Source organism: Coregonus clupeaformis, chromosome 12, assembly GCF_020615455.1.
Source record: "Coregonus clupeaformis isolate EN_2021a chromosome 12, ASM2061545v1, whole genome shotgun sequence".
Taxonomy (NCBI): Eukaryota; Metazoa; Chordata; class Actinopteri; order Salmoniformes; family Salmonidae; genus Coregonus; species Coregonus clupeaformis.
The window spans coordinates 57,645,527-57,665,683 of NC_059203.1; the positions used below are offsets into that span (position 1 = coordinate 57,645,527).

A 20,157-nucleotide genomic window follows, 5' to 3' on the forward strand; every position below is an offset into this window, starting at 1 on the left:
ACACCACTTTGCCACTCCCTAGGTTTAGCTGAACTGACGCCACTGGTGGTAATATCGCTCTAGGAGCTGATCCATCGTCAGTATTGTGAAATAATTCGAATGTTAAGGAACTATTTGAATGGAGATAGCTGACCTGAGAGCAGCACTGCCTTTCTTTCGATCCTATCAGTATCAACACATGCTCCAACAATGCACTTAGCAAACGTTCTCTCTGCGTGGTATTTTGGGAAACGCATGTTACATCTTCGGCCGTTGTAGGAAAGATCGTTAAAACACTTGTAAGCCTAAATACTATCGGGAAACCAGGCCCAGGTCATTAATCAGAACTATGAGCTAATCCAGGGTTTCCCAAACTTGGTCCTGGGGTCCCCCCTGGGTGCACATTTCTGGTTTTTGCATTAGCACCAAACAGCTGATTCAAATAATCAAAGCTTGATGATGAGTTGATTATTTGGGGGGGCCAGGACCGAGTTTGGGAAACCCTGAGCTAATCAACTCTCAAACACCAAGGATGCTAATCAAACACCAAGGGTGAAATCAGTGGACACAGTAGCCACAAGGTCTGGATTGAAAATTGCCTCCAGTCCAGCTGAGGTGCACCGATCCAGGCCTGATGCAATTCAGAGGCCCCTGGCTATAGGCCTACAGGCCTACAGGCCTGAGCCAAGAAGCCAGGTGCAGAAACAACTCAAGGTTAGGCAGTCTCCTCTGGCTTCCAGGTGCATCAAAGGCGTGATTTAGTGCCAGCTTCTGCCAGCTTGCCCCCGTTCCCCACATACATAGGCAGTGAGCAGGAATCAAATCGCCAGATTAGTGGGTAAATATCAGCATTAAAGGTTTGTTTGGCTAGGCGAACGATGGCTGGCTGAATCTGGACAGGAGGGTAGGAGGGAGGGAGGAAAGGAGCAAGAGAGGAGGGGGGAAACCTGTTTGCCTCCTGCTGAGCCGTATACCAAGAAGTCCTCCCTTTCAGAAGTGATAGAACAAAATATATAGGCTATTTCAGATTATTTACAGCGCCCTGTCAATTAATCCACTCTTTCTCAGAAGAAATCAGAGAGAGTGTGCCCACCCACCCATCCTACAATAATCAACGACTACCCAGCAGTCTACGCTATCTGTGAAGCAACCCTTGTTTTCCACTCCCTTAACCAACATGTTCTCTTTTTTTTTGATCAAGGCGACGTTAGTGTGCATTAGTAAGTGGGAGAAGGGGGAAACAGTGAAATGGAACGCACACTGCTGATGGTGGCTGAAATAATGAGGGGTTTGCCGCTCAGATAATGACTGTGGAGGAACCCAGCGGAGTTTTGACTGACTGCTAATAGCCTGGTATTAGCGTAGCCTAGTGGTAGCCTAGCCGTTAGCCGCTAGCCTTTACCTGCTAGCTTTTAGTAGGTAAGCCGTTAGTACGTTAGCCGTACCTTTGACGATTAGCTCTGCGTAGTTGGAGACCCCGGAGCCACCATCGGAGCGGATGACACAGCGATAGCGGCTGGTGCTTCTCTGAGACGTGTCCCCGACGCTGACGGTGGCTGAGAAACGCCGGTGGTTCACCACCCGTGTCACCATGAGGGCTGTATCTTTACCGTTCCACTGCTGCAGAGAGAGAGACAGACAGACACTTGCTTACTAACACATGTACACACAGTATTTCTCACATTGGTATGGTAAAAAAGGACAAACTGCACATATGGTCATTCAAATCTGATAACCAAAGAAACCCGCAGTATGGTTAATGTTTGTCAGACACTGCAACTTTTTCACAGCACTTTTTCCTTTGATTTCCTTACGGTATCAATCTCCCAAAAGTAACTTATTCTAGCATGTACCTGAGTCTTTCTTCTGCCTTGGGTACTACTCCATTGCAAATGCCATTACTATAAGATGCAGTATAGTGATGGCTGATAGAGTGGCAGTCGTCCACATCAAAACAACACTTTATACTCAGGGCACAGATTGTATGGATATCCCCACAGAGTTTGTACCACTACAGTGTGTGTGCAAGTACAGCAAGGAACTGGACCATACTGTAAGTGTAATTTCCCAAGGGTGGGGTCATAACACTGCAACAGAGATCAACTAAAATGCCCTGTGTATTCTACATGACTGAAAAAGCTACAGAAACTAGTCACTAAAGGTGGATGCATCCACAGCTACATCTATGAATTTGAGATTGGTTACTTCTCCAGCCCCATCCCTCAGGCAGGGCTGCCATCTGTTTATTTCTTCTAATTAAAGATTGCAGCTTTAAGGTGAGAGGGACAAGATGGATGACATCTATAGTGGACCGAAGGGGAGCGACTCGCCTGTAGCCACAGTTGGTCGTGTTGTGACCACTTCCCCCCGGCGGTACATTGGAAGGTGGCGTTCTGGCCCACGTTCACCTCCACATTCTGCAGCCGCAGGAAGTGAGGCGCTTTCCCTGCAAAGGGGCGGGAAACACACTCAATACAATGACTAGGCATGCATAAGCACAAACACATACTGTATCAACTCTGACGTCCACGTGAAACATGCATTGAGGTCAATGGGAAAGCTGAGTTACATGTGGAATAATGAAAACAAATACACACAACATTAAATTACCAACAAAACAGTTGTGTACATCAGTATGTTTTTTCTTTTCGTTCTAAAATCTAAAGTGAATTAAGATTTCAGGTCACCTTTCCTTCCCTAGAAATGTCTTCCCTCATCTGCTCAGTGCACACTAATGTCCAGCTGAAAAGCAAATTAACCGAGGCTGCTCTGTGTGGCATTGAAACGGTGATCTCCTAATCTAATTTTCACCGCGCCTAGAAATGTAGGCCTAATAGTGTATTCATTGATCATTTCAATACAATAATTATTCTTGACGTTAATTTCCCCAATTGAAGAAGAAGGCCGACTGGATTATTTTACTCTGCCATTTATTTACCTTTCCTTCCTAATCTTATTTGAATTCAGCACTAAGAGCTCTGTTCTAATTCCCAGGGAAAGCTCTAAGTCTAAGTATGGAAAGAGAGAGGCAGAGAGAGTGAAAGAAAGAAAGAAAGAAAGAAAGAAAGAAAGAAAGAAAGAAAGAAAGAAAGAAAGAAAGAAAGAAAGAAAGAAAGAAAGAAAGAAAGAAAGAAAGAAAGAAAGAAAGAAAGAAAGAAAGAAAGAAAGAAAGAAAGAAAGAAAGAAAGAAAGAAAGAAAGAAAATACATCTAGGACACGGCGTGCCTTAAAGATATGAGGCAAAGAGGTTCTGTCAGCTTTGAATGATGAAGGCCCTGAGTTTGTACCTTCTTCTCTGCTCCTCAATCTGTCTCGTCCTCACTCCAAGCCCCTCGGTCTGTGTCCCCCCCACTCCCAAACAGACAACACACCAAACACACACACACCAAACACACACACATGCACATACCGAACATACAGACACACCAAACACACACAAATACACACACACACAGCCTGCTGTCCTAGCCAGGAGTGTGAGACCAGATGATGCTCCATGGGGTAGTGTCACGGCGGGTCACTTACGGCATGGGTGGGCCAACACTCGGACCTCGTCCACCGCGATGAACCCTGGATGGCCCTGTACGGATACAGTCTCGAATATCACCTTCCGCAGAGGGGGAGAGGAAGAGAGATGGGGAGAGATGGGAGGGGGATAGAGAGAAACACATTTTTATTTTTTTATTTTTTAGGCATTTTTCGTTGCCCTTGCAAAACTAATCTGGACACCCTGTAAGAACGGCATCCACCATGTAGTCGACAACCCACTTCTCATTCACCATCTCTAACTACACACCCTTCAAAACGCAAGCTTGTTGCCACATTGACAGCAACTTTTTCCATTGGGACAGCTGCGGCAATATCTTCACGTCATAATTAACAAACAATACAGGCCGATTGTCAGCCTACTGTTGCTCACATATGGCCCTGGCAGAATGTGCAGGCCAGTAGAGCAGTGCCATGTGCCCGGGACATGTGGGGCTCACACAGGGCTCTCGGTGGGGCTGCCAGACTGGCCTTCAGGGCTCTATGGCCAGAGAGAGAGAGATAAATACCTATTTCACACTATAGGGCCAACCCGAACCCGACTTTGATATTTTATTTTCACATTGTCCTTTACAGCACGTTCCTGCCACTATGTTGGATGTGTAACCAGGCCAACTCAAGCTTGGCTTGGCTCAGCTCGGCTTGCTAAGCAAAGGACAGGAGAGAAGGCTGGTGGCGGAGAGGAGCCTCCTTCCACAGGTATAGTCAGGTGTAAGTCTGTAAGTCGCTCTGGATAAGAGCGTCTGCTAAATGACTAAAATGTAAATGTAAAATGTAAAAGCCTCCAAGGTTGTTGCTCTGCTCATAATAGGTTAGGCTTGGGGGAAATAACTAAATGGGTAGGTTTCTTGACAGAATGTTTTATCAACAATAATTAGCCTCTAATTATAATGTAATCGATGAATTGGTTGGATAGACTAAATGCTAAAATGAATCTTCTCATTCAAAAAAGAAGCATGTGAACTAGGGTTTTATATTTTCCAGAGAATCTACCAATTTTCCTTCCAGAGAAAATGTTATGAAATTACCGGGCATTGCGGTATTCTAGTTCAAACCGGAAGTGCTATTTAAAAGCAGCGGAAAAAAAATCTGACTTGATTATACCACTGTAAATGGAGAAATATAAACATGAATGTAACGTTTTCTCACCTGATCAACTTGTCAACTAATTATCAAGCCCTGGATGAGTTGAATCAGGTGATTTGTCAAGGGCTACAACAATGTAAAAGTGGAAAATTATACTGTATATATATATTATTTTTTTATTAATGGAAAACAAAACATCAATATTATTTGATCAGATAAGTATTCAACCCCTTGAGTCAATACATGTTAGAATCACATTTGGCAGCGATTACAGCTGTGAGTCTTTCTGGGTAAGTCTCTAAGAGCTTTGCAAACCTGGATTGTAAAATATTTGCCCATTATTCTTAAAGAAATTCTTCAAGCTCTGTCAAGTTGGTTGTTGATCATTGCTACACAGCTATTTTCAAGTCTTGCCATAGATTTTCAAGCCGATTTAAGTCAAAACTGTAACTAGGCCACTCAGGAACATTCAATGTTGTCTTGGTAAATAACTCCAGTGTATATTTGGCCTTACATTTTACGTTATTGTCCTGCTGAAAGATGGATTGGTCTACCAGTGTCTGTTGGAAAGCAGACTGAACTAGGTTTTTCTCTAGGACTTTGCCTGTGCTTAGCTCTATTCCTTTTCTTTTTATCACAAAAAATGATTTAGTCCTTGCCGATGATAAGCATACCCATAACATGATGCAGCCACCACCATGCTTGAAAAAATGAAGAGTGGTACTCAGTGATGTGTTGTGTTGGATTTGTATTCAGGTCAAAAAGTTAATTTCTTAGCAAATTTCTTTGCAGTTTTACTTAAGTGCCTTATTGCAAGCAGGATGCATTCTTTCCACTCATTTAGGTTAGTATTGGGGCGTAACTAAAATGTTGTTGATCCATCCTCAGTTTTCTCCTATCACAACCATTTAACTCTGTAACTGGTTTAAAATCACAATTGGCCTCATGATGAAATCCCTGAGCGGTTTCCTTCCTCTCCATCAACTGAGCTAGGAAGGACACCTTTATCTTTGAAGTGACTGAGTGTATTGATACACCATCCAAAGTGTAATTAATAACTTCATCATGCTCAAAGGGATATTCAATGTATGCTTTTTATTTATTTATTTATTATCCATCTACCAACAGGTGCCCTTCTTTGTGAGGCACTGGAAAAACTCCCTGGTATTTGTTGTTGAATCTGTGCTTGAAATTCACTGCTCGACTGAGGGACCTTACAGATAATTCTATGTGTGGGGTACAGAGATGGGGTAGTCATTCAAAAATCATGTTAAACCCCATTATTACACACATAGTTAGTCTATGCAATTTAGTGTCTGACTTGTTAAGCAAATTCTTACTCCTGAAGTTATTTAGGCTTGCCATAACAAATGGGGTAGAATACTTATTGAATCAAGATATTTCAGCTTTTAATTTTCTATTCATTTATTACAATTTCTAAAAAAACATAATTCCACTGACATTATGGGGTATTTTACAGAAGAGTATTAGCACCAAGTGAACAGAAAAAATAAATAAATGTTGATGGGCGGTGGTACTTCAATATTTTTTATTGTTACATGGATTGTACTTAAAAAGTGGCAATATTTCGAGATTAAATAGGCAATATTTCGAGAATAAAGTCTCAATTTAATTTTGTGAATAAAGTGGCAATGTTTCGAGAATAAAGTCAATTAAATGTAACATTTTGAGAATAAAGTCACAGTTATATTTCAAGATTAAAAAAAGGGATTTGGTTGACTCCCTGACTTCCTGTTGCTGTGTGTGCCACTGTTGAAATGCCTGCAGTTAGATAAACTGGTGAAACTATACTTTAAAATTGGCATTAGTAACAAGGAAATTATTTTTCTTTTAGCACATAATAACCATATTATTATACAGTTGAAGTCGGAAGTTTACATACACTTAGGTTGGAGTCATTTAAGCTCTTGTTAACAAACTATCGTTTTGGCAAGTCGGTTAGGACATCTACTTTGTGCATTACACAAGTAATTTTTCCAACAATTGTTTACAGACAGATTATTTCACTTTTAATTCACTGTCTCAAAATTCCAGTGGGTCAGACGTTTACTACACTAAGTTGACTGTGCTTTTAAACAGCTTGGAAAATTCCAGAAAATGATGTCATGGCATTAGAAGCTTCTGATAGGCTAATTGACATCATTTGAGTCAATTGGAGGTGTACCTGTGGATGTATTTCAAGGCCTACCTTCACACGCAGTGCCTCTTTGCTTGACATCATGGGAAAATCACAAGAAATCAGCCAAGACCTCAGAAAAAAAATTGTAGACCTCCACAAGTCTGGTTCATGCTTGGGAGCAATTTCCGAATGCCTGAAGGTACCCCGCTCATCTGTGCAAACAATAGTATGCAAGTAAAAACACCATGGGACCACGCAGCCATCATACCGCTCAGAAAGGAGACGCGTTCTGTGTCCTAGAGATGAACGTACTTTGGTGCGAAAAGTGCAAATCAATCCCAGAACAACAGCAAAGGACCTTGTGAAGATGCTGGAGGAAACAGGTACAAAAGTATCTATATCCACAGTAAAACAAGTCCTATATCAACATAACCTGAAAGGCCGCTCAGCAAGGAAAAAGCCACTGCTCCAAAACTGCCATAAAAAAGCCAGACTAAGGTTTGCAACTGCACATGGGGACAAAGATAGTACTTTTTGGAGAAATGTCCTCTGGTCTGATGAAACAAAAATAGAACGGTTTGGCCATAATGACCATCGTTATGTTTGGAGGAAAAAGGATTGAACTTGCAAGCCGAAGAACACCACCCCAACCGTGAACACGGGGGTGGCAGCATCACGCTGTGGGGGTGCTTTGCTGCAGGAGGGACTGGTGCACTTCACAAAATAGATGGCATCATGATAAAGGAAAATTATGTTGAAGCAACATCTCAAGACATCAGTCAGGAAGTTAAAGCTTGGTCGCAAATGGGTCTTCCAAATGGACAATGACCCCAAGCATACCTGACCTCAATCCTATAGAAAATGTGTGGGCAGAACTGAAAAAGTATGTGTGAGCAAGGAGGCCTACAAACCTGACTCAGTTACACCAGCTCTGTCAGGAGGAATGGTCCAAAATTCACCCAACTTATTGTGGGAAGCTTGTGGAAGGCTACCCGACACGTTTGACCCAAGTTAAACAATTTAAAGGCAATGCTACCAAATACTAATTGAGTGTATGTAAACTTCTGACCCACTAGGAATGTGATGAAAGAAATAAAAGCTGAAAGAAATCATTCTCTCTACTATTATTCTGACATTTCACATTCTTAAAATAAAGTGGTGATCCTAACTGACCTAAGACAGGGCATTTTTACTATGATTAAATGCCAGGAATTGTGAAAACTGAGTTCAAATGTATTTGGCTAAGGTGTATGTAAACTTCAGACTTCAACTGTAGATATTGTAGTTTCAAATACATGCAACTTAAAAGTTACATATCAGGACATTTTGATTCCAAATCTTTTGGACATCAGAGCAATCAGCAATCTTGAGGGAATTTTATTTGAGTCAGAAAATGATGTTCCTATGATAGGAAAGATCTACAAAACCTTGCAAAGAGCATATCCAACTGACAATCGCCTAGAACAAATATAAACTATTGGAACCAAGATTTAAAAAGAACTGATGCTGGCATAAGATGGAGGGAAAGTTGGTGCAGAATTAACAACATTACAGGTAAGGAAAATGTATGCTTTATCCGGTATAAACTAATGTATAGAATTTATTATACAAGAGATAATTCACAAATTCTACAAAACAATATAGAGTCATGCCTCAAGTGTAAAACTAATAATGACGCAATAATCCATACTTTTTGGGAATGCTGTAAAGTTCAGAATTGGTGGGCGGAGCTAGAATGTTGGCTGTCAGAAGTATTACGATATAAACTTACTTTTAATCCATTTGTCTGCATTTTTCAAGAAATGACATATGGGGGTGTAATGAGATACACAATGGGCTGGACGATTCTTTTCTCATTAATTATTTTGAAAAAATTAATACTAATAACTTGGAAGTCAATCCGCCATCATTAACACAATGGAAAAATCTAATGATTTATTATTGAAATAGAATGGGTGACTGAGAAAAACAAATTGGTACAATTTAAGACCAAGTGGCAAACAATAATGCAGGCACTAGGCATGGAGGTGTGAGCAGACGGGTCTGGGCAGATGAGATGTGTAGTCATTGTTTGTGTGTGTTTTTGAGTTGTCGTTATAAGTTTGTTTTAGTTTTTGGGAATGTGAAAAAAGTAATTAAATCATTTGTCAGGCTCCTTTTGCATTCTCTTAAGTGGTGAGCATTTACCCAATTGTCTTAAAATCTTATGTGTTCCGTTTTCCCTTTTATTCCCCTAAGTGTTTAGGAGAAAGCAGAGGTGTGCAAACACGTCACGGAGGGTGACAACAGTGATGCCTTTATTACTGTTATCGGCTGCAGGTATAAAACATTGCGGGGACGTCTCTGACATAGAGAAGCCCTACCTGGCTTGCAGGAGCAACATTTGAGGTGGAAAACGGGGAAATGTGTAAGCGGAGGGATGGTAATCTTGCAGCTTCTTCATGAGATTCATGGGAGGCTTTGTAAGGGGAATGTATTCAGGGCGGCAGACAAGCCTAATCCAAAGGTTTCTGCTGAGGCTGTGGACTTGTCTCCTTTCAACGGGTGAAAACATTGGGTCCATTCTTGCGAACATAAGCAACCATTTAAATTTAAACAGTTTCTCTGGCACAAAATACTTATCAGCCAATTAAAATATTGGATTTACTTACATTTGACAGAATGCTAAATTGTAGCTGGTTCCCTTCAGATAACATGTTAGCCCTATGCTAAGCTCAACAGTTGGCACTGATTCTATCCTGGAAAAAACTCTTCATTAGCCTATCAAATGTCTTAGACTTTATATCCACCAACTAGGGCTAGGTGGTATACCGTATTTTACTATATGGATGAAGAGACCGGTTTGGATTTTAACTTTACCTTCTATAATGGTATTTCAACTGGTTGGTTTGGTAAATATGATACGCCACTCCGTCCGTTTTGATAGTTTACGCCGTTTTCTACTTGAGTTGTATCTCTCCTTGTTGCCAATTTAGAGACTTTTATTGGTAAAAGAGGCTAGCGACAAATTCAGCTTTGGGGAGTTTTGCCAGCGAGAGTTTCTATGGTTTTGATAGTATTTAGTGACTTTTCCCACTCAATTCAGCCGCAAACAAGAGTGGAGAAGCAACAGAAGTCAAAGCAACTGCGCACACACAGGCAGAGAAGTACAAGAGGAGAGGGTGTGTGGCAGGAGAGGGGGAAAAATTTAATCTAGTGACAAATCAAGGAGCCAATAGCGATTCTCACTGAAAAATAGTTGCCAACACTGGTCTCGCTCTCTCTCCTCCTGCTTGCCATGCCGTTCACTCTGTCAGTGTGGTCAGATGCAACAAGATGATGGTGACAACGATGTTGACTTCCACTTAGCTTCTTAAAATAAATCCACAAGTGTTATATAATTACACTATTAGTTTGTGTATCTTACTGCCTGCAAACTGCCAGTTTGTATTTTCTTAGCAAGTTGTGGCTAAAATAAATTGTGTTAGCCACTAATGCAATCACTAGATATCTGGCTAGCTAAATAGCTAAATGCACTCAGAGTCAGTGAAAACTTAACTAGCTAATACTGCCTGTTGGGACTGAGGTACAGTGGCTTGCGAAAGTATTCACCCTCTTTGGCGTTTATCCTATTTCTTTGCCTTACAACCTGGAATTAAAATGTATTGATTTACACAATATGCCTACCACTTTGAAGATGCAAATTATTTTTTATTGTGAAACAAACAAGAAATAAGACAAAAAAAACGTGCATAACTATTCACCCCCCCAAAGTCAAAACTTTGGAGAGCAACCTTTTGCAGCAATTACAGCTGCAAGTCTCTTGGGGTATGTCTCTATAAGCTTGGCACATCTAGCCACTGGGATTTTTGCCCATTCTTCAAGGCAAAACTGATCCAGCTCCTTCAAGTTGGAAGGGTTCCGCTGGTGTACAGCAATCTTTGTCATACCACATATTCTCAATTGGATTGAGGTCTGGGCTTTGACTAGGCCATTCCAAGACATGTAAATGTTTCCCCTTAAACCACTCAAGTGTTGCTTTAGCAGTATGCTTAGGGTCAATGTCCTGCTGGAATGTGAACCTCCGTCCCAGTCTCAAATCTCTGGAAGACTGAAAGAGGTTTCCCTCAAGAATTTTCCTGTATTTAGCGCAATCCATCATTCCTTCAATTCTGACCAGTTTCCTAGTCCCTGCCAATGAAAAACATCCCCACAGCATGATACTGCCACCACCATGGTGGATGGTGTTCTCGGGGTGATGAGAGGTGTTGGGTTTGCGCCAGACATAGCGTTTTCCTTCATGGCCAAAAAGCTCAATTTTAGTGTCATCTGACCAGAGTACCTTCTTCCATATGTTTGGGGAGTCTCCCACATGCCCTTTGCTTATTTTTTTCTTTAAGCAATGGCTTTTTTCTGGCCACTCTTCCGTAAAGCCCAGCTCTGTGGAGTGTACGGCTTAAGTTGGTCCTTTGACAGATACTCCAATCTCCACTGTGGAGCTTTGCAGCTTCTTCAGGGTTATCTTTGGTCTCTTTGTTGCCTCTCTGACTAATGCCCTTCTTGCCTGGTCTGTGAGTTTTGGAGGGCAGCCCTCTCTTGGCAGGTTTGTTGTGGTGCCATATTCTTTCAATTTTTTTATAATGGATTTAATGGTGCTCCGTGGGATATTCAAAGTTTCTGATATTTTTTTATAACCCAACCCGGATCTGAACTTCTCCACAACTTTATCCCTGACCTGTTTGGAGAGCTCCTTGGTCTTCATGGTGCCGCTTGCTTGGTGGTGCCCCTTGCTTAGTGGTGTTGCAGACTCTGGGGCCTTTCAGAACTGGTATATATATATATATATATATATATATATATATATATATATATATATATATATATATATACTGAGATCATGTGGCAGATCATGTGACACTTAGATTGCACACAGGTGGACTTTATTTAACTAATTATGTGACTTCTGAAGTTAATTGGTTGCACCATATCTTATTTAGGGGCTTCATAGCAAAGGGGGTGAATACATATGCACGCACCACTTGTCCATTATAACTTTTTTTGAAAGAAGTAATTTTTTCATTTCACTTCACAAATTTGGACTATTTTGTGTATGTCCATTACATGAAATCCAAATAAAAATCAATTTAAATTACAAGTTCTAATGCAACAAAATAGGAAAAATGCCAAGGGGGATGAATACTTTTGCAAGGCAATGTAAGTTAAAACCCCCACACCATCATAAATCCACTTCTTAAAACTGATGACCAGAGTTTCCCATGATGTTGTACTATGATTTACATCAATAGGTCATAATTTTTGTCAAAGTATGATATATTTGGCCTTGAAGTGGGAAGTCCTATGCTTTGTTTCAGGGCTGGGTTTCATTTGAATGTTACCACCCACAAGCATGGCATTTTGTATTAATCGGAAACAGCCTCAAAGTTCTTCCTCTTTGCGTTCACAACTGAGCTGAACCAAACAGCCTTTCGTCCACTTGGCCGTCTGAGCCATGGACCAAATTAAAATAGTTTTTCACCTGAAAATTATCATAATCCGTTGGATAATTTGTACATTTTCACTTATTTTTGAATTAGTCTGTATTCAAAATATATATTTTATAAATGGTATAAATAAATGCGTGATATGTTTGCATGTTTTCTTTCCTGGTTCGTTTGTGACAGAAACAGAACGTTTGGAGTGCATAGTGGTGGTGAATTGGAGTGGTACATTGTGTGAATTCTCAACCGCCCCAACTGAATTAGAGGGAGGAAAGCAGACAGAGAGGCTTTGAACAAAGGACGAGTGAGGTTTCTGATTTCTTGGATGGCAATTTTCTGGTAAAGAAAACGTGCGTGAAATGCAGAGAGAAATTCTAATGTCTCACACACAGTGTGTTTGCGTATCACGTTTATATAGAAACAATTATGTTGTCAGCGCTTTGTTTGAAATACCTCCGTATTAAAACGCTAAGACAGAATTCTCTAAATGGCCCATCGTGCTTCAAATAACTCGGGCAGGGGAGTGCAAAAAAAAAGGAAACATTAATTTGTGTAAAATGGGCCACTTATCTTTTGTGCCAGACTCATTTGTCTGATCAAACACACTGTGGGGTCTTAGCTGTCCCTTTAAGACCACACAGTCAGATTCTTAAGGAGATACCCAAGCCCAATATTTAACAGGCAGTCAATTAAAGTCAATGAACTCCATAATAAGACTGTTCTTACCTGTTTTAATTAACAAACGGTCAACTCTTTCAACCAGTGTCATGAAATATGAAAAGCAGAAAAGGTTATTTGATTTACCTTCACACCTAATGTGTGCTTTAGCCCAGGGTTTTCAAACTTTTCTTGCCCAGGGACCCCCACCCAGGCAAACCAGCGACCCAGTGACCCCCATCATATGTCAGCAAAAAGAAAGTTGCGTCTTGTCTTAGCATCAGGTGAATGATAATGGCAAGTATACAGTGAGGGAATTAAGTATTTGATCCCCTGCTGATTTTGTACGTTTCCCCCCTGACAAAGACATGATCAGTCTATAATTTTAATGGTAGGTTTATTTGAACAGTGAGAGACAGAATAACAACAAAAACATCCAGAAAAATGCATGTCAAAAATGTTATAAATTGATTTGCATTTTAATGAGGGAAATAAGTATTTGACCCCCTCTCAATCAGAAAGATTTCTGGCTCCCAGGTGTCTTTTATACAGGTAACGAGCTGAGATTAGGAGGACACTCTTAAAGGGAGACACCTGTCCACAGAAGCAATCAATCAATCAGATTCCAAACTCTCCACCATGGCCATGACCAAAGAGCTCTCCAAGGATGTCAGCGACAAGATTGTAGACCTACACAAGGCTGGAATGGGCTACAAGACCATTGCCAAGCAGCTTGGTGAGAAGGTGACAACAATTGATGCGATTAATTGCAAATGGAAGAAACACAAAATACCTCTCAATCTCCCTCGGCCTGGGGCTCCATGCAAGATCTCACCTCGTGGAGTTGCAATGATCATGAGAACGGTGAGGAATCAGCCCAGAACTACACGGGAGGATCTTGTCAATGATCTCAAGGCAGCTGGGACCATAGTCACCAAGAAAACAATTGGTAACATACTACGCCGTGAAGGACTGAAATCCTGCAGCACCCGCAAGGTCCCCTTGCTCAAGAAAGCACATACAGTGAGGGAAAAAAGTATTTAGTCAGCCACCAATTGTGCAAGTTCTCCCACTTAAAAAGATGAGAGAGGCCTGTAATTTTCATCATAGGTACACGTCAACTATGACAGACAAATTGAGAAAAAAAATCCAGAAAATCACATTGTAGGATTTTTTATGAATATATTTGCAAATTATGGTGGAAAATAAGTATTTGGTCACCTACAAACAAGCAAGATTTCTGGCTCTCACAGACCTGTAACTTCTTCTTTAAGAGGCTCCTCTGTCCTCCACTCGTATACCTGTTTGAACTTGTTATCAGTATAAAAGAAACCTGTCCACAACCTCAAACAGTCACACTCCAAACTCCACTATGGCCAAGACCAAAGAGCTGTCAAAGGACACCAGAAACAAAATTGTAGACCTGCACCAGGCTGGGAAGACTGAATCTGTAATAGGTAAGCAACTTGGTTTGAAGAAATCAACTGTGGGAGCAATTATTAGGAAATGGAAGACATACAAGACCACTGATAATCTCCCTCGATCTCGGGCTCCACGCAAGATCTCACCCTGTGGGGTAAAATTATCACAAGAACGGTGAGCAAAAATCCCAGAACCACACGGGGGGACCTAGTGAATGACCTGCAGAGAGCTGGGACCAAAGTAACAAAGCCTACCATCAGTAACACACTACGCCGCCAGGGACTCAAATCCTGCAGTGCCAGATGTGTCCCCCTGCTTAAGCAAGTACCTGTCCAGGCCCGTCTGAAGTTTGCTAGAGTGCATTTGGATGATCCAGAAGAAGATTGGGAGAATGTCATATGTTCAGATAAAACCAAAATAGAACTTTTTGGTAAAAACTCAACTCGTCGTGTTTGGAGGACAAAGAATGCTGAGTTGCATCCAAAGAACACCATACCTACTGTGAAGCATGGGGGTGGAAACCTCATGCTTTGGGGCTGTTTTTCTGCAAAGGGACCAGGACGACTGATCCGTGTAAAGGAAAGAATGAATGGGGCCATGTATCGTGAGATTTTGGGTGAAAACCTCCTTCCATCAGCAAGGGCATTGAAGATGAAACGTGGCTGGGTCTTTCAGCATGACAATGATCCCAAACACACCGCCCGGGCAACGAAGGAGTGGCTTCGTAAGAAGCATTTCAAGGTCCTGGAGCGGCCTAGCCAGTCTCCAGATCTCAACCCCATAGAAAATCTTTGGAGTGAGTTGAAAGTCCGTGTTGCCCAACGACAGCCCCAAAACATCACTGCTCTAGAGGAGATCTGCATGGAGGAATGGTCCAAATACCAGCAACAGTGTGTGAAAACCTTGTGAAGACTTACAGAAAACATTTGACCTGTGTCATTGCCAACAAAGGGTATATAACAAAGTATTGAGAAACTTTTGTTATTGACCAAATACTTATGTTCCACCATAATTTGCAAATAAATTTATAAAAAATCCTACAATGTGATTTTCTGGAGAAAAAAAATCTCATTTTGTCTGTCATAGTTGACGTGTACCTATGATGATAATTACAGGCCTCTCTCATCTTTTTAAGTGGGAGAACTTGCACAATTGGTGGCTGACTAAATACTTTTTTTTCCCCACTGTATACAGGCCCATCTAATGTTTGCCAATGAACATCTGAATGATTCAGAGGAGAACTGGGTGAAAGTGTTGTGGTCAGATGAGACCAAAATCGAGCTCTTTGGCATCAACTCAACTCCCGTGTTTGGAGGAGGAGGAATGCGGCCTATGACCCCAAGAACACCATCCCCACCGTCAAACATGGAGGTGGAAACATTATGCTTTGGGGGTGTTTTTCTGCTAAGGGGACAGGACAATTTCACCGCATCAAAGGGGCGATGGATGGGGCCATGTACCGTCAAATCTTGGGTAAGAACCTCCTTCCCTCAGCCAGGGCATTGAAAATGGGTCGTGGATGAGTATTCCAGCATGATAATGACCCAAAACACACGGCCAAGGCAACAAAGGAGTGGCTCAAGAAGAAGCACATTAAGGTCCTGGAGTGGCCTAACCAGTCTCCAGACCTTAATCCCATAGAAAATCTGTGGAGGGAACTGAAGGTTCGAGTTGCCAAATATCAGCCTCGAAACCTTATTGACTTGGAGAAGATCTGCAAAGAGGAGTGGGACAAAATCCCTCCTGAGATGTGTGTAAACCTGGTGGCCAACTACAAGAAACATCTGACCTCTGTGATTGCCAACAAGGGTTTTGCCACCAAGTACTAAATCATGTTTTGCAGAGGGGTCAAATACTTATTTCCCTCATTAAAATGCAAATCAATTGATAACATTTCTGACATGCGTATTTCTGGATTTTTTTGTTGTTGTTCTGTCTCTCACTGTTCAAATAAACCTACCATTAAAATTATGGACTGATCATGTCTTTGTCAGTGGGCAAACGTACAAAATCAGCAGGGGATCAAATACTTAATTCCCTCACTGTACTTAATCAAAATGAATAGATTTGGCAGACAGTTTCATTATTTTGACCTCCCCACAGTTCATTGGAAGAGGAAGTGTAAACTCTAACATAGCCAATTAGTTAGAAAGATATCTTGACGGCGGAGAGAACATGTTTCTGTTGTAAACTTAATAATTCTACACATTTCCATTGAATTGAGATACCTTTTTTTTGTTTTTAAAAGGAATTTCCAGCAATTCTACACAGTTTGGCATGGAGCTGAGAGACAACATGGGAGTTTTAAAGCACATTTTCTGCAACTCTATGCACTGTATATACTGTAGTTCAATATCTTTTTTGTATGCTTTCTATCTGGTTTTGGTCATTTAAGTTGACACTGAAACTGTTTTCCATCTCAAATATTACCATAGACGGCCCGCCTAAGATTTTTCTAAACACACAAAACCCTGTAATTAGCTCGACTGACTGTAATTTTCTCCATATTAAAGGTTTTTGGCAATGAAGCCATTTATCTACTTCCCCAGAGTCAAATGAACAGGAACAGCTAGCATGCAAACTGTTCCTGTAGACTTCCAGTCATTGCGCTAATGCTAGTTAGCGTTGGCTCATGAAACTACCTCTAACTTCCTTCATACTGGACGCAGAAACATAAACATGGTATTCATGATGGTATTCTGTTGTAGCTAGCGGTCTTCATAAAATAACTATTTTTCACATAACAAAATCCCTATGAGTATTTTTCTAAATGAAATTCATTAATTGCGGACCCCCTGCAGTACCTCACCACGTACCCCACTTTGAAAACCCCTGCCTTAGCCTACGGACTATGTCAATATTTAATTATAAGACAAAATTACCAAATATTCACAGTATTAGTCTTTCCGCCTCACCAAGGTCATTAAGTTATGCAATACCCTGTGCCAGTGACGTGTTCCTACATCATACTTCCGTGTTCATTTCCCTTTTCTTTTGAATCGTGTTTAAATCATCAAATTCATGAAACCACGGTCATATAAGATATTAATTCTACTTCTACCAGACGCCTTTTATTACGTTATTTCACTGAAGACCATTGCAATGTTTTTGCCCATTGAAGACCATTCAAAAAGCTTACAAAATTAAAAAACTACAAAATTACTTTCCACATCAAAGAACTGAATACCATTAACTGAAAAATGAATCTATTGACAGTGTATTTTATTTGCACAGAGAAAGAGAAAGAGATGAAGGGGAGATAGAGAGAGGGGTTGAGTAAAGAGTGAGAGGGCATGGATGGAGAGAAATAAATAAAGGGTTGTGATAGAGTGAGAGAGACGGGGTGAGGAAGAGATGTATATAGAGAGAGACAGTGAGAGAGATTCAGACAGCGAGAGAGAGAGGGCGAGAGAAAGTCAGAGACGGTGTGTGTGAGAATGGATTGTGTAAGAGAGAGAGAGAGAGGTGATTTAACTTGGCCATTTACAGTTAGATGATTTGCCAAGATAATTGTCACTGGGGTGACTACACTCCCCACTCTGAAGTCAAAAAAAAAATGTATGCACGCATGACTGTAAGTCGCTTTGGATAAAAGCGTCTGCTAAATGGCATATTATATTTATTTTTTATTATTAAGTCCTTTTAGGCGACCCATTTCAGCGAGAGTTGAAGACTGAAAATAGAATGAAATAGACTAATTTAGGGCCATTTCAGCCAAATTGGATGAAAGTTGCGGTGCACAAAAGTTGCCTCTGCGTGTAAAGCCTCAGCAGATGAAAATTAGCATATTGCTCATATTCTAGAGCCAGAACTAATTACCATCGCAATGTTTCAGTTTTGCCTTTAAAACTTGGGCTGCATCTCCAGTGCCACCCTATTCCTTATTTAGTGCACTACTTTTGACTAGGGCCCATAGGGCTCTGGTCAAAAGAAGTGCACTAAAGGGAATAGGGTGCCATTGGGAACGCAACCTTGTTCATGAAGCGAACAACTGTTTAAAAAAGAAATCAGCAGTATGATGGCGAGGACTTTCAGGATGATAAATAGTTAATAATTGTATTTAAATCAGAGCAATTAAATAAGTGATACTCATCCGATTGAATTTCACTGAGACCGCCATGGCGTGAGTATTCATGTTACTTACAAATTAAGCAATTCTTAACCCTATTGGCTAACTAACAAGACTGCAAATAAAGGAATTGGGTTACATTAGGAAATAACTGTGAGTTGTCGAACCTCATCGCGCAGGTAAGACAGGCAATATCAATCACAACGGAAATATTATTAAGAAATCGAATATCCAACAATAGGCCTACCACACACCGGTTCTGAACAGTGGATTGAGCATGCCTATAGTTTGTGTGATAGCAGTGTCGTGAACATATCAAACATATTGCGTTACATCAAAAGCCTGCATCAGTGTTCTGTTCATTAGGCACCAAACGGAAGAATACAGACTTTAAGAAATCTAAAATAAACACTTTTTTATGAAAACATTTTCCATTGTGTCCCCTAATGAACACCACACAGATGTATGTGCGGACACTGAAGCTCTCCCCTCACCTGATAGGAGTTGGGCCAGAAGGTGCTGATGGCCAGCTCGGTCTTGACCCAGCCCTCGGTCACAGAGGCGGAGGCGTTCCACACAGGGTTTCCTTGGGAGCCGCCGTTCACCTTGATGTAGACGTTGAGCGCCCCAGGACTGGAGCCGTCACGGCTGGACAGAGAGTAGTGGAAGTCGATGCAGTGTGTGTCGTTCTCCTTCAGGGTAGGCAGGAGCAGGTGGGCCTTCTGTCCCGACGCCCGGCCCGAGCCGTTCACCACCATGAAAGAACCTATCAGGGAAGAGAAAGAACCAAGAAGTGAGCTGAGGCAAGGAAGAGGAGTCTTTCTGGCCTAGAACAGAACGATTTGTTGTCTACCAGATCTGGGATCAAATGTTATTTGTATTCTTTCAAATACAGTGGCAAATACAGTAACTATTCACCCCACTCCCCCCGCTCCCCAAAAGTCAATACTTTGTAGAGCCACCTTTTGCAGCAAGTCTCTTGGGGTATGTCTCTATAAGCTTGGCACATCTAGCCATTGGGATTTTTGCCCATTCTTCAAGGCAAAACTGCTCCAGCTCCTTCAAGTTGGATGGGTTCCGCTGGTGTACAGCAATCTTTAAGTCATACCACATATTCTCAATTGGATTGATGTCTGAGCTTTGACTAGGCCATTCCAAGATATTTAAATGTTTCCCTTTAAACCACTCAAGTGTTACTTTAGCAGATGCTTAGGTCATTGTCCTGCTGGAAGGTGAACCTTGAACCTCCGTCCAAGTCTCAAATCTCTGGAAGATTAAAACAGGTTTCCCTCAAGAATTTCCCTGTATTTAGCGCCATCCATCATTCCTTCAATTCTGACCAGTTTCCCAGTCCCTGCCGATGAAAAACATCCCTACAGGATGGTGTTCTTGGGGTGATGAGAGGTGTTGGGTTTGCACCAGACAGAGCGTTTTCCTTGATGGCCAAAAAGCTAAATTTTAGACTCATCTGACCAGAGTACCTTCTACCATATGTTTGGGGAGTCTCCCACATGCCTTTTGGCGAACACCAAACGTGTTTCTTTAAGCAATGGCTTTTTTCTGGCAACTCTTCCGTAAAGCCCAGCTCTGTGGAGTGTACGGCTGAAAGTGGTCTTATGGACAGATACTCCAATCTCCGCTGTGGAGTTTTTGCAGATCCTTCAGGGTTATCTTTGTTGTCTTTGTTGCCTCTCTGATTAATGCCCTTCTTGCCTGGACCGTGAGTTTTGATGGGCGGCCCGCTCTTGGCAGGTTTGTTGTGTTACCATATTCTTTCCATT

General features: G+C 41.4%; 1 protein-coding gene across 1 annotated transcript in view; it reads right to left on the minus strand.

Annotated features, from left to right (window-relative positions):
• The window catches only part of LOC121578298 (receptor-type tyrosine-protein phosphatase T-like), a 510,655-nt gene that overhangs the window by 336,093 nt on the left and 154,405 nt on the right, over nt 1-20,157 (minus strand). Inside the window, exons 3-6 of the mRNA XM_045223992.1 lie at nt 18,871-19,142; nt 3,505-3,586; nt 2,310-2,425; nt 1,425-1,599 (exon numbers count right to left, since the gene is read on the minus strand). Coding sequence (XP_045079927.1) covers nt 1,425-1,599; nt 2,310-2,425; nt 3,505-3,586; nt 18,871-19,142 — 645 coding nt within the window. The remainder of the gene's footprint in view (nt 1-1,424; nt 1,600-2,309; nt 2,426-3,504; nt 3,587-18,870; nt 19,143-20,157) is intronic.